Here is a 21,337-nt window from a genome sequence, read left to right on the forward strand (position 1 = left end):
ATTAATATACTTAAACAAGTTCTAGTTGTTAGTGAAAGAAAGCAGTAATATAATATCTATTGTAAAACATCAAAATAACTCATTAACCTATAAATAATTATTTACCAATCTTGTGAAAATTATTGAAACAAGGCTTAAATTATTTGTACACATTTGACATTACAGCATTGCCAAACGTAAATGAATGGTCTATTTGTGTCCCTTTCCTTGAAACGTTTAAATTTTCGCATTAGACAGAGATAGATAGTTGATTACACGTTCGTGTGCAAGCCGCATGGCGTACCGCGTACTACGCAAGTTGTGTGTCGACATTGGACGTTGGATCGGTTGCCGGCCCGAGGATTTTCGAGCCAAGCCGTCAGTCTAGCAATGGCGTTAGTCAAGCTTGGTCGTGTGTTCGTTTAGTTTCGCAATAACCCGAGCGGACACCGGCCCAAAATATTGGCCTGTCTATTTGTGCTCGAATTACTTGAAACAAGTTCCTGTAATTCAAAACACAATAAAGCGATTATTCACCGCCACGGACAGTCAAATTTTGGTACGATATCCTCTCAGGGCGAATCATTTCAAGGTTCGTATTTTATTCGCAATTTCCACCGTGTTACTAAATAGCAGATTGTCTCGTTTGGTTTCTTTAATTTTTTGTAATGTTCGGCAATTGTTTTGGTTGCAGATCATGTTCATCTCATCGTAGTTCCTCTTCGTTTAAGTGTTTGTGTGTGTTGTGGATTGTTAGTGTAACGTGACAGTGTTGTGTTTGTGTCAGTGATGGATCCTGGATCACCATCGTTGTTATGGCCGTTGCGGCTGACAAAGCCTGCAGGCGCCGAGGCGGGAGAGCATAGCAAAGCGGAGGAGCGGGCGCATTCGCCGGGGCTGGCGGAGCGGCTGGCGGCCGCGCCGGCCTCACCACCCTCGCCGCCTGCGCCGCCTAGCCCAGCGCCCCAGCAGCACCACTTCCAAGCGGCTTTAGTCGCCGAGAAGTACCTACTACTCGAGCAGGTCGAAGGTTCCTCCCTTTGTCGATGTGTGGATGTGCGCACGCAAGAGGAGTATGTTTGCAAAGTGAGTACCTTACCATAATCTGCGTTAAATAACTAGTTTTTAAAATTGTACCAAGATCCTACAAAGTTTATCTTATCTAATGCCTACGCCGATAGGTTGTTGCGGTGTTGATAAACCTGAGTCAGACGAGAGTAGGCTAGATTACCTTGGTAAATCCTACTTCTCTTACCCTCATCTTTGTGCGCTGGCCTACCCACATCTTGTTGATCCTTTGATTGACCTTAGGCCTTGTCTTTTAATTCTACATCTAGCTATATTTGTATATTATAAGTACTGTTTTTCTTATCAATATATTAAACAAATGTTATCACTTTAATTTTGCAGAAATACAAAATTTTCTTTTTTCATATTTGAATAGAAATAATGCATCCTATTGTTCAAGAGTTTCTTTATGAATTCTAATTTCAAATATAAACAATCCATCATGGCTGCGACATGGCTAGGATACGTAACCTGTCGCATGTTGAAATTGTGCCGGGTTTCAACAGCACAGCCTCATTGCGCAGCTTTGTTTGATTGATATAGTGCGTAATCTCGTTGTTTTCGTTCGACCTCTATGCCATATGTTAATTGGTCAAACAGTAGGCGTCTAGCTGCTAAATATTTTAGAAGTATATATATTATTAACAGTTTTATTAATTTTGAATGGAATATTCTTAAACAAAGGGAGGAAAAATTTTAACGTTTAAAGAACTAGAAAATATGCAAAATTATTTGTAAAATTGGCTAGCGTCCATGTTGATCCCATTGTCGTGCGAAAATAACATCGAAGTTAACTATTACCCCAACTGCAAATTTCACTCCACATACCGAATACGATATCACAAATCTAGAAGGGTTCGCACTATCCCACGGGATTGAGACCCCATGGAGAGATAAGGCGACTCTCAATAATGTGCCCACATGGCGTGTCCCTTCCATTCCTATTAAAACTCTGGTTTATATTAACTAACACTTGTGGGCTGTAAACCAATCATACGAAATCATGACAACCGCAAATATTGATAAAAATCTGTGTGTTCAACTCGAAACACAATAAGTGGTGATTAATTAAAACGGTATAATAGCTGTTTTTCATGAATCTCGCGTGCATTGTTCATTGCATCTCCGTTGAGCACCGGTGTCATACTTTATATGTCATGGCCCCGTGCTGCTCGATCGCACTTGTAGGCTACAGCCGCAGCCATCGCCGTTTTTACAATGTCATATGTCGACTTTCGCAATCGATAACAATAACACTGCTCCTAACGTTATTAACACGCTGTTTTATTTTAACTCTGAAATAGTAGTGCGTCACACTTACCAAGTGATTCTAGATGGCGGCGTTGGATTTAAAAATTACACATGTTCTAGTAACTTAAATGAACCAGCCTACCAGCTATTTAGAGGTCCGGGTGAATCACAATAACATTACGTAACTTTAACTTAGAACTAGTCTGAGATACCTTATATTCAAACATCCTTCTAAGGTAGTCATTTTAGGCAACACAGGATACATAGTTCCAGTAAACAAAGGCCTATACGAGTATTGTCAAGGCGCAGAATAGGCACTTCCCTCGTGAGAACTTGGCAAGGTTAAGTGTGGCAACGTTATCGTTGCTAAACGCCCGCCGAGCGTATTTACAACACCGACTGTTGCCGACACGGCTACATTTGTATGAGTTTGCTTACACCGTATGTGATACCCTCCGCAATTTCCCTGTTTACGAGATCTCCTCCTTACACTTTCTCATGTAAAGTAAACATACCGATGACATAACTTCTCCGGAATCAGTGAATTTATAAAGGCAACGGAACACGTGGACGCCTCAGGCCGCGCCGAAAATAGGTGTGACCTTCTCATTGACATTGTGAAATAGACGAGTTGATAACGCGCCGATCGGCGAATGTCACTTCGAGGCTAGCGGGCCCCTCCTCTCGTTCCCCCCACTAATAACAAAGCGAACGCTCAAAAGAACTTGAATGGTGCTCATTGCTGCTCCGATACTATACTAGCGAGGGAACTACAAACACAACCAGAGAGAAGGTACGACATTGATATTAAGCAATCAATCTGTAAACATTCGAAGCAATCGCTTTACGGTAAATACGAATATAACGTTGCCCACTGAACGAATGCCTTTTAAGCAAATTGTTGAAGACAATGTTAAACATATGCGCATACAGAACGTCTCGTTTGAATTGATACATTTGAGACAAGAAATACCTCTGCTTAATTTTGTGTTGCATTGGGAACTTTGTTAGCTTAGCTTTGGGTCGTACTTAGGTGTTATGTCGACTACGTGTGTATTTTGCACACCTCGCGATGAACATTGATAAGTGTATGTAGGTTAGCTCTCTTAAACCGCATTGATGCCAAATATTATCAAGTGCTCTGTCAACATGGCGGACTGTTATCAATATCTTTTTCGCAAACACCTCGACAAATGGGTCACGATTTAATTTCGAACAACGCCCAAAATATATTCCAACATTAAACTAAAACACAGCGTCACTATGTCTGGGGTAACTGCGCTAAAAGTAAGCGCATTAATCTCTATTTTTATATACTAGTCCTAAAAGAAATGGCTTGACACACGCAACATGATTCATCATTCGTGAGTGGGGAAATCTGATTTGGAATTTGCGTCCACAATGTCGTTGACATTTCGTGCCGGCTCTGAAATAAATGATGACTGTACTTTTAGTTCTAAAATAACTGTTGTATATGACTCGTACCAGCCAAACCGTCGATTCTCATTAAATATACATAGTCTAAGATATAGAAGCTAGGTGCTGTGAATTTGAACCTTAACTCTGTAGTTGACGTCTAAGTTTTACATAATCCTGAACCTTACCGTTACTAGCCAATTCTTTGTTAAGTCTACTGGTTCCCATTCGAAGGGTTAGCACAATCCCATTCACCATGTTTCAACCTCGTTATTCACATTAGGCTTAGTCCTTTTGAAAACCCTTTGAAATAGAACCCTTTGAATCTATTTAACGACAGGAACTTGAAGTTTGCATAAATCTATTTATACTTACCTAGTTTAGAATAGAGTCGTTGTCATTATTTGCAAGTGACCCGTATTCTAACATGATACAATACACATTTTTTATAAAGTATGTCAACATGTTGAACCTTGAGATAAATTAGTAGTTATCATTAAGTGACGATACAACCTCAAATGGCTTTGGTTGACTCCGCATAACAGTGCAAGTGTTGAATCAATCGCGTTGGAAAAAAATATAGTAAAATTGAAGATATACACTGAGTAGTATAAGGTGCGAAAACACGATTCCTAAACATTTTCACGATAGAAAAAAACACAAACTTACCTCGAAATTTTGTACATAAATTCTGAAATAAAACCAGTGTCCCTACCGCGGGCTGTTCCATATTTGTATGGGAAAAATTTAAATTCGAGATGTACTACCACATCAACTCTTACGGAAACTTGTTTCAATTTGCCGGAAGGTACTTTCATCTGTTATATAATAGATTAAACAATATACTTGCCTTCTATCCTCTAACTAAAAATGAATGTAAGACTAAAATTACAAAGTGGTTACTCAGTCTTGATTATCAGTCCACTGAAGATCTCCTAGCTATTCAAACTCTATGACCTCCATACCTAGCTGCTTAACCCAACATGTAGCTCCAACACAAAATCACAAAAACACAACACAACACACACACACACACACACACACACACACACACACACACAAAACACACACACAAAACACACACACATGCACACACTCACACACACACAAAAAACAAACACATACACAAAATTTTGTTTTATTCCATTACTTTCTTATATTATTAAAATAATCAGTTATAAAACCCGCTCTCTGTAATTTAGAACATGGTAACACTTATATTATGTAGAATACAGTGCGATGTCCGGTTGGTGAGTGCCTGGAGATCCGTAACACAGGTCAAATCCTAGTATGGACTCCAGTCTCTTACAAAGATGTACTAATAATAAGTCCTTAATGTAAATTACTTATTTATGTAATAACGTTGTAAGAGAGAAATAAAGATTATTATTATTATTATTATTATTATCTGCCTACCTATTACGTACAACTATTACTGTGATTTCTTTTTGTAAGGAATTATGTTACAAATTTTATTATTTCTTAGTTGTTATGTTTTTCCGTATTCCTAGGTGGTGTCCCGAGATTGCAGCAGTTTACTACAAGCGCATTACCGGCTCGATGGGCACCCGCATGTCAACCCCATTCACGAAGTCCTAGTCGGCGACAAGAGGGTGTATCTCATCTTTCCTCGGTCGCATTCTGATCTGCACTCATACGTGAGAGCGCGGAAACGGCTACGGGAACACGAGGCTCGCAGACTCTTCAGACAAATGGCTGAGACAGTCGCAGCGTGCCATGAACAAGGCATTGTTTTACGGGACCTCAAACTACGGAAGTTCGTCTTTGCGGATCCTCAGAGGTGAGTCATTAATTAATATTGCTACTGCATACCGTCAAAGAAACTTCCTCTAAAGGGACTTGATAAAATAATTATAGAACTTTATATCCGATAAACAGTCGGCCGCGGTTCCGATTGCTGCCGTGAGCTAAATTTTGCCACTAACAAACTGATGCAATGGTGCTGTAGCGACAGATATCTCCGGCGCGGACGCAAACGACCAGCTTTGCCCCTGATCTATCGATTACTTCTTTTCCGTTTTTTATAACCACGCCCATTGGAGAGACCGATCGTGAGAAAAACGATCATAGACACAAAAAAGGCGGCAGGGAAACGGAAACGTTTGTTGTATTTTAAGTAGCACGTCATTTCCTTTGTTAAGTCGATAGTGCCTCGTACGTTGCCGATAAATCGTTATCAAAGCATTCATTATGACAATTTAAATACGGCGTCGGCTTAATGACGGCGTTTGTCGTTCTAGATAACGAGAGAAATTGTGATCACGTCTCTTGGCGCCGGATCTTCGACTCACTATCAATAAATACATTATTCTAAAGTATTAAAAAATAAATATTTATGCTACCGCAACAAAAACGCAAAACGTATCATAGGACAATCATAATTATCCAATGTGATTATTAATTACAACCACCGACCGCCCCACCGGTAGGAACCAGCGGATTTTCGAACTTTTGAAATGTTATCTGGCCTCCATTGTTGCGAATATCTCCGGCAATGCTAGCAGCTCAAGGCGAACGGTGTCATTGCTGCGTACAATACTGCGCGCCGCAATCAGGTCAAGGGTCCGCGCAACGCGCTGCGCCCGCGCACCGCTCCGCGCTCGCAACGCTGCACCGACAACACGGACCATCAGTATACATTGCGTGGTTAACTCTGCACCCTTATGCGAGCTATCGTGACATACCTGCCACCCTTATCCCATCAGGTCCCTTGTTGCCCCAGTAGTAAAAACTACAAATGAATAGATTATTTTATGCACCCCTGAACTCGTAACTTGTTAACCACATTCCACAGGGTTTTTTAATGAATACCCTTATTCACCTGCCCCCATTTCTTAACCCTTATTGTTAATTTAATAAGATACCATTATTTTGATTCTATTGAAACCCTAAAATGGTTTTTTCATCAATTTGTATATCGTCAATGTACATAAAAACTATTTGATAGATTCTTGAACTGTTTCCAAAACTTTTTATTTTTTGGGTGATCGTTAGAATCTTGTCCACGAGCGGGGCCGACAGCCAAAAACCTTTTATGTATGAAGTTATCCTTGACGTCCCGTCGAGACAATTTTCAGTACGCCTCCGCTAAATTGCGGCTTACGATTTACGAACGTAATGATTTCTTTGACCTTTGGTGTCACTTGATTGATCTCCAAGTCCCTGCCGACTTCAGGGCGATGAAATTCTTTGACGCGTCCGACACTTCAAAGTCAAACAAAGTAACCCCAGAGTACTTTGCAATTTTATGCAACAGAATTGAAACTTGTGTAATAATAAATCTAAAACGGCGGCGCATCCTCAAAGTGAGTGTTGTCAAAAGCGTCGGCTCACGAATTCGCGATGCGGAACGGGAAGCACCACGACCGCGGCTCAAATGTAAAAACTTTTGCTTTACCCTTTACGTAATAGTAGCACACCGCCCGCCGCAACTTGAGAATCCTTTGCCAAAGTTGCCGCTCAAAGCGGGAATGTTTTACATTTGGTTATTACACAGAAACTCCTAGTGAAAGATAAACTTTTACCGCATCTGTCTACTAAAACTCACTATCATAGAATTGAAATTGAAAAGTACTCGTTTAGCAATATCTCATTACAACTGTATTACAATACAGAAGTTGTTTACAATGTCGGTCGGAGCTAGCGTTTACCAACGTTTTAAAGTTATTGAGTAAAACGGGACGCAACCTGACCGGGTGGTGTCTGTTTTGTCTGGCCGATAATTTAATTAGACAGGATATTGCAGATGCGCTTCCAGTTTTGCCATGTGTCTGCATCAGAACGGAAATACTACGCGTTGTTGTTGAAGATATCAACGGACCTTCGTCGTCAGGTAGCCAGCTGCTTATATCAATCAGGATTTATATTTAACGTTTCACATGTTCTGCAAACTTTCCCAGATGACCCCTTTTTGTGAAGATGTGTCTAATCCTTCACATGGTCTGATGACAATCGCGCATATGCATAAAGAGGCAGCTGACCTTGTTTAGCCCTAATAAATTCTAATGACAATTCACATGTCGCAGTGGTCAGTTGTATACAGCTGTTGTTAGCAATCGTGAGAATGCTGTCACTTGAATTTAGTCGCGAAGGTGCAACATGATCAAGTGTCCCGCCCTTTGACCTCCGTTCTCACGTCCTGGGTCGTGATATACAGGCACCCCTGATTATAAATTCGAGTCATCCGGCGGGACGCCGCGATCAACATCCCGCGATTCAGCTGTCTCAAAGGTAAACAAGAACATTAATATTGATTCCGCGCTCTTCTTTGACGCTTTGAAGTGGATTTTCTTGACACTCGCCCGTAGTTTTTCTTGTCCTTTGAGATGAAAACATTTTTTCTCTTTATGCAACGAGCACTCCACCGCTTTTGAAATCTAGCCTTTGACATGAAAATTAAAAAGTAAAGAAGTGTCTGGCCGATGATTATGGTCCGTAATCTTGTGTTAAGATTAAAATTACAATTCACTTTTTAATGACTCCCAAGTGGAGTGCAAATGTCGAACTTGCTTTCACTGTGTTAAAAGTAGCAAGAGGCAACAAATGAGAGCTTAAGCATGTAAAAAAACTACATATCAAGAGAAATCTCTAACGGTGTATCCGGGCGTAGGCCTTGGGGGAGGAAATCGAGGTCGGTACGGCCAATACGATAACGCAGGTAGCACTGTTCGCGACTGCGCTGCTTACTACCACGTGGGCTACCACCACGCTTTATCATTTACTGTATAATATCGCTGCTGTCCTACGATTAAGTACTGATTTTGTCAAAAGGTTTGATCTATCCAATCTTATTACTTCCTTTGTCGAGCCGATTATTTTGTTTGCAAAAAATAAGCAATTTTATGCTACAATGAAATTGCTTGTCAATCAGTTGGATTTATCGCAGGAAAGCCGGATGTTTGACTACAAACTACCTTTGTTCGAATTATACACTGACTTTGGCGTAGCCGACTCGGCAGGATACGACGAGGCGGAAGGAAATGCATTCATATGACAAAATAGCCATTGTCCGCTATACGTTCCTGAATCATAATTTGCTACGCCACGATTTACGATAAAGCACAGACAAATCTTGTAACGCTACAGACTGGAAGGAGCCTGAATGCGTCAACTCGTCGATACTATGAATCCTTTGTAAACAAACTCAGGTACAAAAATTGTCCTGTGCATATTGTTCAAATTCATTCCGCCCACTCTGACTCGATATAATAATAACTCTGCCGAATCATTCCAGGTAACAAAACAAAACCCGAGTTTTTGTGTAACGCGGTGTTCAGAAGCCGGGTCGGATGATCGAATGCATTGCAAACAATGACGAGATACTGCGGCTTTTGATTACGCAACTTGATATTTAAGTAACGAGGTATCAGTTCGGAATATCAAGAACACGATCACATCGAACGCCGATCTTAACAATGGAATTAGAAAACTTTTACTCTTTTATAAAATGGTTAATCAAACGTTCCAGTGGTTTCTTGTTTCAACGTGAAATATCGTCGATGGTAAAATTTGCACGTCTGGTTTAAACGGGACGAGATATTTATGGTGCTGGCGCTCGCCGGCGGATGTGCCAAATTGGTTCGCGATAGACGCACGCCTCGCCACCCGGCAGACGCCGCCGCACCGCATACCGGCCCGGCCACCGGCTGTCTTTGCATTTTCATTCCACCTTACAAAATTAGAACGTTAAAACTGGTTTACGCATGATATCGTCAGACGAGCATCCATTCGCATATTGCTACAAAATACACGCAATGTGTTGTTTTAGTATTAAACGCAGCCCGAGGTTATAGTCCGATCAGTGGCAGTCGATCAGCATGCGTACCGGCAACGCGCCCACGCCGAGTTTTTAATACGTTTTGAAACCAAGTTGCTAAAGCTTCATGGTGCAAGACTCCGGCACATTACAGCGACGTATTTGCATAATGTTGGGCGCTCAGTTATACACCCGTACTTACATCTCAATTTCAACAGTTGTATAACTTGCGTTCAGCCAGACCATCGTGAGAGTTATTGTTATGATTCTGCAATAGCCCTATGGCAACAACTTGCGAGGAGAGTCGGATCTGCGTCGTTGGCACGTGTTGCTGGTATTTTTCGCGCGGGTGTGGCAGCCGCCTAGATAAGTCGCGCATCAGGCGTTAATTTAACCAGCGGTGATTCAGGCGTGCCGGAATCTGAGCGCGTTGTTGTTTCTCGTTTTGGGGCGTTTGTTGTGGCCTCGTTCGCGGCGTGGGGAGGTCGCGCACAACTGTGCCAATGTCGCGTGGCCACGCCGACACTAGCGCTGCACCGCCTCCTCGATCGTGCGGAACGACGCACAACGCGCACTGAAAACCCAACGATGCATTGCAAATCATAGCTCGCAAACGTTTTATGATCCACCAGTCACAGCTGATAAAACAGTAAAATGTTAAGCACTTGGCTGCGGTTCAATAACTCTATTATTTTATTGCATGAAGAGGTCCTTTCATCTGTCCATGCAAAAACCCGGAATACTTTCAAATACAAATTGCCTACACTTCCTACTCACACTGAAAATAAATAAATCGGATGAAGACGACGCAACCATTCATCATGGCTATAAATAAACGTGTTCGCACCTTTTTTGGTGATGCGAAAACACCGGACGTGGCTACCGGATGCGAGCGATAGTGCATTGCTCTCATACGAATGTCGTCTCTACTTGCCTAACAAAAATGTCTAGCGGGTTGACGTTCAGGGAAATGAATCGCCGGACATTGATGTCACCCATACAAAATAAATCTGATTGTAAACCAAATATTTTAAGCGTTTCGGTGAGCTTGCACGTTACTAAAAAAGGGACGCATCAGACAACAGTTATTGTGTTGCACGAGAAATAATTGCTCCTGCATGACTTTTATTAATAATTTTAACGTATATATACAATGTGGATGTATATACGTTACAATTATTTTGAATCATTTCTAATCGAAGTGTGGAGAATTTAGCTGTCGGGTGCACAGCTGAGAAAACGCACGACTTGCTATTAAATCGATCGGGTTGCGTAAAACAAAGGTCTGCGAAACCTTGTGCAAGCGGCGGCGCGCCCGCGCTGCGCCGACATATCTGCGGATTTGCGTAACCGCGCATTTATCCGCCGATACGAACCCATGTGTTGTGACACGGTCCGCTTGCCTACATTTTAGCAAGTATTAAGGTGCCTTTGAAATGCACTACAATAGATCAAGTTGGCACATAATTGTCTCTAGTGTTTATGATGACAAACTCAGTTGCACGAATATTCTTGCACGAACGTCGCAAACAAACCTTTATATGTATATCATCCGTTCCGTATATAAATACCTTGTACTTTCAATATAAGGTATTCTCATTTGTATCAACTTTTTAGTGTTGTACGCGCACTCTAATCGAGTTCGCTTACTTGCTCATGTTCGAATAAATATGTACAATGAAGGATTGGCACCGCCAGTGTCGCGTTATGATATCAGCGTGTGAGTCAACAGTCGTGACTGATCCGAAGACACCATAAGCGGATGAAAGGCGAATTGAACCGGTTTAACCTTCACAGCGAGGTCTAGAGCATAAGGCACGCTCATTAAAACCTCTCGCAAAAAGATTTTCCAATGGATGAGCGCACGCGACCTTATCCCTTCAAGTGATGGGTGCATTCACACCGCCCTACAGGCAAAAAATATGCGCGTGCCAACAATTAAGTAACTAGGGACGAGTCGGCCGGGTCGGCAGCAACTTCGCGCCCTCTATTCCACGTCGCACATGACCGCTCACCAAGAACAAAGATATGCTTAAGGTGGAATCACTGACCGCCGACACGCGCCAGTCATTCTTAGAAATCAGCATTTAATGGTTCCTCTCCTATAGAAGGATTTTTTGTAACAAGAGGAAACTTCAATTCCAGACTTCTTCGCATCAGAGCTTTTATTTTGCAACTTATTTTTATTGAGGCTCCTTTTAAAACCTGCCTTCGGCACGGCGGTTAGTTCGTTTTGGAGGCGAATGCACGGCTGCATCCGCGTCTCCGCGTCGCGAAGGTCGCTGACCGCCCAAAACCACCCACCGTAAACACAAGCCTCATGCGCACAATAATCAACTGTGACGTAATCTCGTCTCATCCGAAAATAGACGCTGCTGTACAGTCTATAGTCGCCTCCAATCGCTAATTTAAAAGAAATTTATAATCGATCAGTACTATAGAATACAAAAAAAGCAAATAATAATAGGGGCACAATTTAGACACTTGAACGAGACATAATTATCCGTTTGATCCAGGCCACGTGCGATAGCTTCCACCAACTAGGTACTCTAGAGTAGAATGTACAAATACATTACACACACTACATAGTAAACTCAGTACAAAAAGAATTTTAAATTATGTAGTTGTGCGGTCTGCGACGGTAAAAATAAGACTCCAGAGCTTTGAAGTGCAATACACCCGAAGCAATGAATCAGACAATATGACAAGCTCGTGATGAATTCTACAGGAACGTGTATGCGTCAGTGCAGCGATGACATCAATCGGGGGAAGTTAAAAAATTGAATTCAACAACAGAGGGTGCAGGGGTGAATCATAGGAAGTTTCTATCAGGTCACTACCCTCGTGCCTACTCCCCTCGGTAGCTATTTATGCCGCACCCTAATTTATCCTGATATAACCTTACCTACTCCTACGTATCTCCAGAATTAGCTTTGTATGTGTAATGAAATTCGCCGCAGATGTGTTAGTGTCACCTTTACAGTAACCAACATAGCCACAAGGCTACAATTTTCGACGCTTCGTCTTTTGAGGTTTTTTATTTCGCACTAGTTTTAGTATACCACTTCTATCACTCGCCATATAAACGAAACAATACAACTACACAAAACCTGAAGGCGCATTAATTGCCAGGGCCCTTTTGCACTTGGTCTGTGCACATGGAGCAAAAAGAATGGACAAAACGACAGAAACTCAACTAGTGGTTTGTGTTTATGGTCGCAAAAAATATCAAGTAACCGATAAATAAAACACTATTGATGGAGTTCGCCTTCGATTTTCAAATAAAGGAGCATAAACGTAGATGAAACATAAAATAAACAACTTGAAATAGCATTAAAAGTTTTATAGTTAGGGGACTGACCCCAGCTACCGATCCGAGTCGTAAATCTCAGCTCTTTCTCATCTCTGTCGTTCAATGTTATTTAAGAAGTTCATGTTTCAATACCAACGTTATGATGGGACGATCAAATCACGTTATAATTTGGTAGAAATATAATTCCTTAGACGTGGGCGATTGACGTAAAACCTTTACTGTTGGTTTGTTTGTACTTACATTGTGGGCGAAGATAATTTCGATCCTCTTTATTTTATTTGGAGCAACAAATTTCAACTTGTTTTCCACCTACTTATAAATGAGTGTAGCGCAAAATATTCTCGTGCGGAGGAGGCTGTCAAATATAATGTTATATATGAAAATCTCTATAAAATACTCGACCTTCGTGAAAAATCAAAGGGCCGCCCAACTGCCAAATAGTCTCTGGGATCGTTTGAGTACGAAATTGAAAACTCTTTATTCGTAATGAAATTCACAGATTGGTACGTTGGCAGCCCTGCATGATATATGACTCGAGGCTTTGCCGAGTTCCCCTTACGAGAAGCATTTAACTCGCGTCGACGAAAAAGAATAATAAAGCCAAACCGGTCGGACAATCGCCAAAATCAAGACTAACCCTGAATCTGATGCTCTGATGCGCGTGTCACTAAAAATATCTGATGTACGCTACCGGAGTGGTTTTGACTTTCCTCGTTTGTGTATATAATGGCTTAAAGCATGCACCTCAAGTCATGACTGGGCGATTTATGCCGACCGTGATCCGAATGTAAGTAATGCGCATTTACTGACCTCGCTGTTGAACAATGTACACACGCTTATTACAAGTCTCGAGGTGTCCCATAACTGGCTTCCTGTTGCATTCGCATTATCGCCTTTTTTCGATACGTAAATCCTCGGCACATCATGTCACACTGAACCGCGTTGTCTTTTTCTCGAATACATTATGCGAATATTATCTTTTATTATTTTAAGAAGCGTACAATATGCGCCATCCACCTATCATACAACATTAAGCTCTCATTACGTGTCTTGTAGTTATCTAGAATGGTCACTTTATCTGTAAGTGTCCATTAAACAGTGCATTATCATTTCTATAAATAATATTGAACCTAGATGTACCATACAAATTGTTCTTTGTACTTCTGTTAAACATTTGCCTATTTGTCTGTAAAACTCCAAACTTATTTACCGTTTAAGATAAATATTAATGCAGTATGTAATGAGGGGAAGCATGACGTCAGCTACTAAATTCCCCTAAACTAAATTAGGTTCCTTTTGTTTATCTTGTTACGAAGCGGCCCAGTCACTGTGTGACGTAAACTACTAATTTCCTTCGTTTAATGCTCGAGAAGCCGTGTGCTATACCTAAAGAACAAAAATGTGACACTTAAGTGACAGTGGAAACGTGAGATGCGATGATTTATGTTTATCGGGGAGAGGATGTATTCATGTGAAAACAATGCCGAACGGCGACTGTCCTCTAGATTTCGATCAAAGCGTAGGCGCATCCATATCTCCGAAACACGTTGACGTAACCTGGTTCACGGTCACCTAGAGGAAATGACGCAAGGCTAGCTCGATGCACAGCCGGCCGACATTACAACACAGCTGAATCAACTTGCCAAAACCGTTCACGTGACCCACGCTACTAAAAGTAACGTCAACTTCGAGACCAGTCAACTTTTGCATTTACTTGGCTTGACATTCAACATTTTGTGTTGTAACCGCATCCACCTCGCGTGCCATTGAGTATTCAGTTGTAATTAAAGTTCTCGGTTTCTTTTTGCGGTTTCAATCCCTATAACGTCACTCATAAATCTTGAATAACATTGTTAAGAAATTATGTTTTAGTTGACGAATTTGTTACGAGTGCCTATTGGTACATGCCAACGTGAGCTTACACAAACAGTGAGAAATTGGGGTAAAGTAAAACATAAAATCGTCATCAACTTCCTGAACTAATGAAGTTGTGTTAACATTAACAGTGTTTCATAAGCTCGAAGCAATTTGAAATTTTGTTTTTTGCTTTTTTGTTTATTGTTTTTTGGTATATCATCTAAAGTTAATTTTATGGAAGTCCATAAAATTAACTTTAGATGATATACCTCATCTGTTCGGTCTACACTAAGCTAAATCGAGCAACATAGCAGATACTAGCCGTGAGCGGCAATCTGCTCCGCTCGCAGTGACATTGAAATGCTAAGCGTTGCGAAACGGTACTCTTTTCGTAGTTGGCCTCGTGTTGGAGATTGAAGAATACGTATAGTAAATATGAGAACGTACCCGACCTCTGTTCGCGGTCACCGGTTGCGTAAGCAGTAAACAATACCTATGTTCTTTTACGTAACCCTCTATGTGGCTTTACATTGACAAGTTCATAATCAAATTGATTAATTATGATTGACGTCCTTTCAGTTAATTGTTCAGCTCGATGCAATTATTAACTTTGCTCTACGTTCTTCGCGGTGTAACGAAATTTGCTACCATATTTCTTTGCCAGTACGGCAGAATACGGTTTATAAGTTTTTATTCCTGGCCTTTATTACCCTGCAAGTTGATTAAAAAACTCGTAAATTATTTCAACTGATGGAAAGTCTATAATAATAAGGTAATGTCGGCTGTTGATAAGGGGATTTAGGTCTTAATCTTTGAATATAAAACGCAATTTGCAACGCACGCCTATGGTCGGGTCGTGTCTTTGCGAGTACACTTTACGATGCCATGAAATCATCGACGTTTGCGGAGACAATAAGTTCATTTTCATTAAATATATTCAATTTTCAATAATTAACATTTCTTTATTGTTTTTCGCTTTACACTCGATCTTATTTGTTCAGATTCCTCGACAATTTGCGCAGTTAGCGCTCGGTCTCCAAACAATTCGCGACGCTGATGTAATCAACACACATTATAAACGTGTAGTGTACATATAGTACTGATACTTATTGCCATTTACGTATTTCGTTTCACTTAAAAGTTTTCCCAACCAAAATTTATACAGTGCAATGTTTGTGCACGTTTCCTACATACGTTATAAGATTTCCTGGTTACGTAGAAAATGTATCATTTGACTAAGAAACTTGTTTTTGCATTCGCAAAACGTATTCGCCCACGGCACGGGGCATAGTTATTCGGCGTGTTACGCTTTGACGTATTTGCCGCCTACGCGGGGTTACAGAGGCTTAAGGGGCGCCCCACACCACGTGACCTCTGTTGCTAGCGAACTGTTGACGTCACTATGAATATTACCCGCCTGTGGGCTCCAATTCGTGACGCAGCTGCTTACTTCTCGCGACGCTGTATTGATTAGAAGCTCTGTTTAAATTCTCCAGGAGTTTGTACTGTGGTGACGTCAGGTGGCACGCGGAAGCTATTACACGTTGCCTAGAGCCGGGCATATAGTATCGATAGGTAAGCCTTGGCCAAGGACGGTCTCGGACACGGCTACCGCGCGTTGCGACACCTTTGTCGATGCGGTGATGTTACGATGAGCCTCGTGCGAGCCTCATACATCTTTCCTCCTCGTTCACGCACGTGTATCGTCGATTAGACGTACTGGTTTCCGTTATATTGCGAAACTCGATCCTTATCTCCTAAAACAACTGTCAATAAAGACAAACAGATAAAGTTTCAGGAGTAAACCGATTACTTAGGTGACATTGTCAGCTGATAAAATTAGCACCACTACTTGCAAATTATACTGACGCAATATTGTTTCATCGTATGATGTAAATTTGTTAGTTGTTTCATTGCATTTGTCAACATTCAAAACCACTTCACGTAGCAAGAACGACTTTTTCGTCAGGCACAATATCCGAATTCTATGAATTTATCTGCGTTGTAAAATCATGATATGATGTGCAATACGATCGTATTAATGCGGATACCTAAGTGGAAAATACGCTGCAAACTCAAGGTATGTTTTCCAGTTACAGTGATAAACACATAAGACTTCCGCTTACACTTTTTTTAGCTTGTTTAATTTTTCACATCCTGCTTCTGAAATCTCCCCAGCATAATGGAACAGTTTGTTTACAGAACAGTTTTCCTTAAATGACACGCATTTTCAAAGAATATGACGAATTGATTTCATGCAATAAGGAAAACCGGTATAGTGACAGATTTGTCTAATAATGTCACACATTAAACTATCATTAGAGCACATTAAGAATGCGACGTGTTGCGGCCTCCGCTTGAAGACCGCTTCAGTTCAATGTCAGTTGCGCAAGCGCCACTCTTCCGCCTTCGAATCGCTCGTGCCGCCTAACCAGGAACAAGCGCTCATATCCGCGGCGCGCACATACTTATACTAGAATATGTTAGCATTTCTTATCGCCACTACAGTTTTTGATATCCTTGTACTAAGATTGATTGGTATTAAGAAAATGTAATCAATTGATAGAGCTATTGTGAACAGAACAAGCATACATGTTTCTCCCTACATAATTAACACTGGAAGCGCCAGAAATTATGCATGAGAATAACAAAAGTGCACACGTACAAAACACAACATCTAGAAATGACGTGATGGCATGGAGTTTAAAATGTGGAATTGGCACTAACCGGACGCGTGGAAGTCACGGAATGATGTAACTTGCCGCAGTGATGTTGAATCGATTACTCTATACTAAAACGTTTGACATCATCGGTTATACTAATGACAATACAACCGATCAGGTCCGTTTATTAAATTACCAGTTAAATTAATATTTAAGTTACACAAAACTATTTGTAGTAGTTCTATACTCGTAACTTAACTTTTCAACGTCAAAAAGTTGCATCTGCAGTTAATTGCACGCATAAATGTAATCCAAACTAGATAATATCCAATTTAATTCTTGCAAGCCGGAGCCGGAGTTGGATAATTAAGTTAAATGCTAAGCCATGTGGCTGCACCGTATGCAATTCCATATTTTTTCCTTTTGTCTCACTTCGATACAATGTCGGCCATCTGCTGTATAAATTCTGCAGTTCTATTTTATTTAAAGTCCGTTTCCGGTCCCGTTACATCCGGTCCATGAGAGTGCTTGAGAATCAAATGTGAGCGAACGACTCCCTTCCCGCAATAAAAAAATATAACTCCATGGAAAGTTTTTAAATTTATAATATTATTTTCACTTGATGGAGCACTGGGATCCCAACACGGTCAATGGACTTGAGCTATTATCAACGCGAGATACCTAGTCAACATTTAAAGGTCACCACAATCTCTTATCGCCGTAGATAAAAAATTTAAGGTCGCATACTATGCCGCAACACATTAATGCTGCTTTCATGATATCAATTAACCTTTTGTTTAAAGTAAAAAATAGATACGATCACATGTAAATCCATTCATAAGAAAAGTAAAAAAAAATGAAAGGTGTTCTAAATTGTATTGTTGGACGTCATATCGGGTTAATCTTTCAACAATTACCTGAGCGACGTGACAATGGCGTGGTTTTTGTGGAGCAAACTTGCCAATTCTAAACGTTCGCCGACCAGCTTGTACAGATGTTCCAGTAAACAAATATTGACGCTATTGTGTTCGTCTCCTACGCATGATTTATTATTCGGTCGGCTCTTAGCCGAATCGATGATGGGCCTTGATAGAAAAGAAGCGACTATTGTGCAAAATCTCCTATTCATAGCTAAGAAAAACACCTTTCTGGGTAGACAATAGAATGCACATGCAAGCAGTCTACCTGCGATCTGCACGTGTTCTTCATTCGCAATCCCTCGCGACAATGAGTTTTCTATCTTTAGCTTATACATCAATTTAAATTAACTCCACGCTACATTTAAGAAGGTCCTTTTTGCCCTGATATGGTTGCTATAGTTTATCATCAGTACCTTCATAAAAGACTTTTATAACCAACAATTTCTTCGGCTTATTTATGGAGCAAGTTCATTTATTTAGCGTAGATATTTTATGGATACAAAACCTTACATCGGCTTTATTAAACGTCTCCGATATTATTTAATATGATATGATATTAATTTATGAGTATAGTTATTTTATAATTAGTTTTCGATGTGCTTATTCAGCCGTTACTATAACAATTTTAATGATAAACTGAGAAAGAGCGAGATGGCGAGCGTTGAAAAAAGGATTATTTGGAAATGTGATGTCTCCATCGAGTGCAGGACGCACAACTCGTCTTTCGATACAACGAAAGGTCAACATTGTTGGGTTACTATCTTGTATGTTTATTCAAATGCATCTAACCAGTCCCAAAGTTTGACTTTCGACATCTGCTGGAAGGTCAATATTTGCTGTTATTCTATCATTCCCTTCGTATTTTCTATATTTGGGCTCATTGGCCTTTTCGTCATTGTTTTTACCGTTTCGATAGCTATTGTTAAAGCCACACATGAATGTTAGTTTACATGGAAACGCAAAGCAGATTTTATACCGTGTGCTGTGCGTACAAGGTAGCCATAATTTCCCGTATTGGCACGGAAAACCAATCGAAAACTGCGGAGCTGAATAAATGCGCTGGCAGGATATTACGCGATCACAGTAAATTGGTTTTGCCGTTATTAATTTTGATAACTGGGATTCGATTCGTTTCTCTCTTTTGTAACAAAGGGAAACCATTGTAATTAATTTAACCGCAATTTCGCTGCGAAAACAAAACAATTCATTGAGCATGGAAGTTACATTTTTAATTAAGTTTGTGAATACATGCTGTGGTTACATATTATATTATCAAGTACACAATATAAATGTTACGATCATTCATATTTTTTTATGGCGACATATGCAAGAGCATCTGTCCGGATCGGTCAGATTAAAAAAGGTTTTTTGGATTTTTACGTAAAACGTAGAAGGTGAAAAAGTGACATGTAGCACATGGCTTGGTCGTTCTCTACCTGCCTTTGTTCCCGGACAATGCGCGGGCGCACATCTGCCGCCGCCTGCGCCCGTCGGACAATGATCAACGTGACTCTTACGCCGCGAATAAGTCTCTCACTGCTTATACATATAAAGCTTTGTAACATTATCCATCACGTCTCATTCATCGTTGCTGACGTGGCATTTACATAGAAATTAAACTATTAGTGATTCGTATTTTTTTCCTCTTTCATAGAGTAATCAACAACTTCAGAATTATACGCTTCAATAATGCCTCTATGTTCCTTAAACAAATGTTAAGTGTTCTCAGACATGTGGTATATTCGTAAAAAGACATTCAGTTTGCAGAATGAACTTTTAGAGAGGTTTGCCTAATGATTAGCAACAACCATAAAATAATATTAATCCAAGTTAGTCTATTAAATGCAAGGCCGACTTGTTACATAACCGCAAGGACATGGATTGCATTGGCAAAACCGAAATCTGTCTAACAGCTTGTAATAGCAATTGTTTTCATTGTACCTCATTCAATGTCAAGCTATTACAACCCACCACACTCAGTTACCAACAATGTGTATGCAATTTATCAAGTTTCAATTGTTTAACAAGCACCCTTACCTCCACAATATGTTCTCCATATTTATAAGAGTCGTACTTGGTATTTGATAGAAACAATTCATTGAGTGGTCCGGACGCTGCGATCCAAATTACGAAAGAATCCTCCACGTACAGTTAGTAGTTACTAAACAGTCGTGTGTTTACTGCTATTGTAACACATCTAGATCGTTTTGAAACTTATTAACCTGTTTTATATTGCGTAGAGTTGTATAGGTACAATTAAAGTTCCAATTGCCTTCTCAAAGGACATTTTCATTATTCCACGAGGTAGAACAAGTAGGCAGGGACAAAGGGACGCCTTTAACTATCGAGTTACTTTTGTTTGTTGGACTCTAATTAAACAAAAGATGTCCAAGCTCCTTTTGTATTCCAGTACCGTAACAGTAAGCGGTAGGCGAATGAAAAGAGCCACTTCAAATGGTGGTGAAGTAATGAATATTGTGAAAAAATAACCTTATTTATCATAGCGACATTGACAGACTGGATGTCGCTGCTAATTGAGTAAGGAGTACCTTACACTGTTATTTCAAAAGATTAAAATAGATAAATGCAGCGGAACCACCATGCAGTTAGTTCATAGTAACGAACACTCGACTTTTGGAGCGGAGCTTGCCGCAATAAATCCTTGATGGAACCTTAACCCACTTGGATGATTACGAGTGCGCTTGCCTCCACCGGACGCTGCCTCGGGCGCTGCAGCCGCTTTTTGTGTGTGTTCGGTTAACAAATACTTTTAAGCGACATTTTAGTTTTTACTCATTAAATTATAAGGCCATTAATCTTGTGAGTACAAGAGGTAGCTAAAAGGCCTTTTAGCAGGTGTATGTGTGACACGAAATACCTGCGACTACCCTGTCATAAGTTCAGGGGGTATAAATATTCATGAGGAGACTGAGTATGTCGTGGGAGCTGCAACGGTCGCTGCAGTGACCGGCGCGCAGGTGCGCCTGCGACGGCGACCTTGCGCAATGGCACACATACTCGTACATATCTACCAGCCGGCATGTGTATCGGAAACCGCTTGCGAGATACTTTGTATGCGTTTCGACATCTATTT

The 21,337-nt window shown here is 40.6% G+C and overlaps 1 protein-coding gene across 1 annotated transcript in view; it reads left to right on the top strand.

The window, feature by feature from the left end:
* Positions 1-385: 385 nt before the first annotated feature.
* The window catches only part of LOC113237050 (tribbles homolog 2-like), a 33,205-nt gene continuing 12,253 nt past the window's right edge, over positions 386-21,337 (top strand). Inside the window, exons 1-3 of the mRNA XM_026473299.1 lie at positions 386-571; positions 674-1,065; positions 5,226-5,515. Of these exons, the coding sequence (XP_026329084.1) occupies positions 769-1,065; positions 5,226-5,515 (587 nt within the window). The 5' untranslated portion in view covers positions 386-571; positions 674-768. The remainder of the gene's footprint in view (positions 572-673; positions 1,066-5,225; positions 5,516-21,337) is intronic.

Source organism: Hyposmocoma kahamanoa, unplaced genomic scaffold (genome assembly GCF_003589595.1).
Source record: "Hyposmocoma kahamanoa isolate Upper Pololo Valley unplaced genomic scaffold, ASM358959v1 102, whole genome shotgun sequence".
NCBI classification, from domain to species: Eukaryota; Metazoa; Arthropoda; class Insecta; order Lepidoptera; family Cosmopterigidae; genus Hyposmocoma; species Hyposmocoma kahamanoa.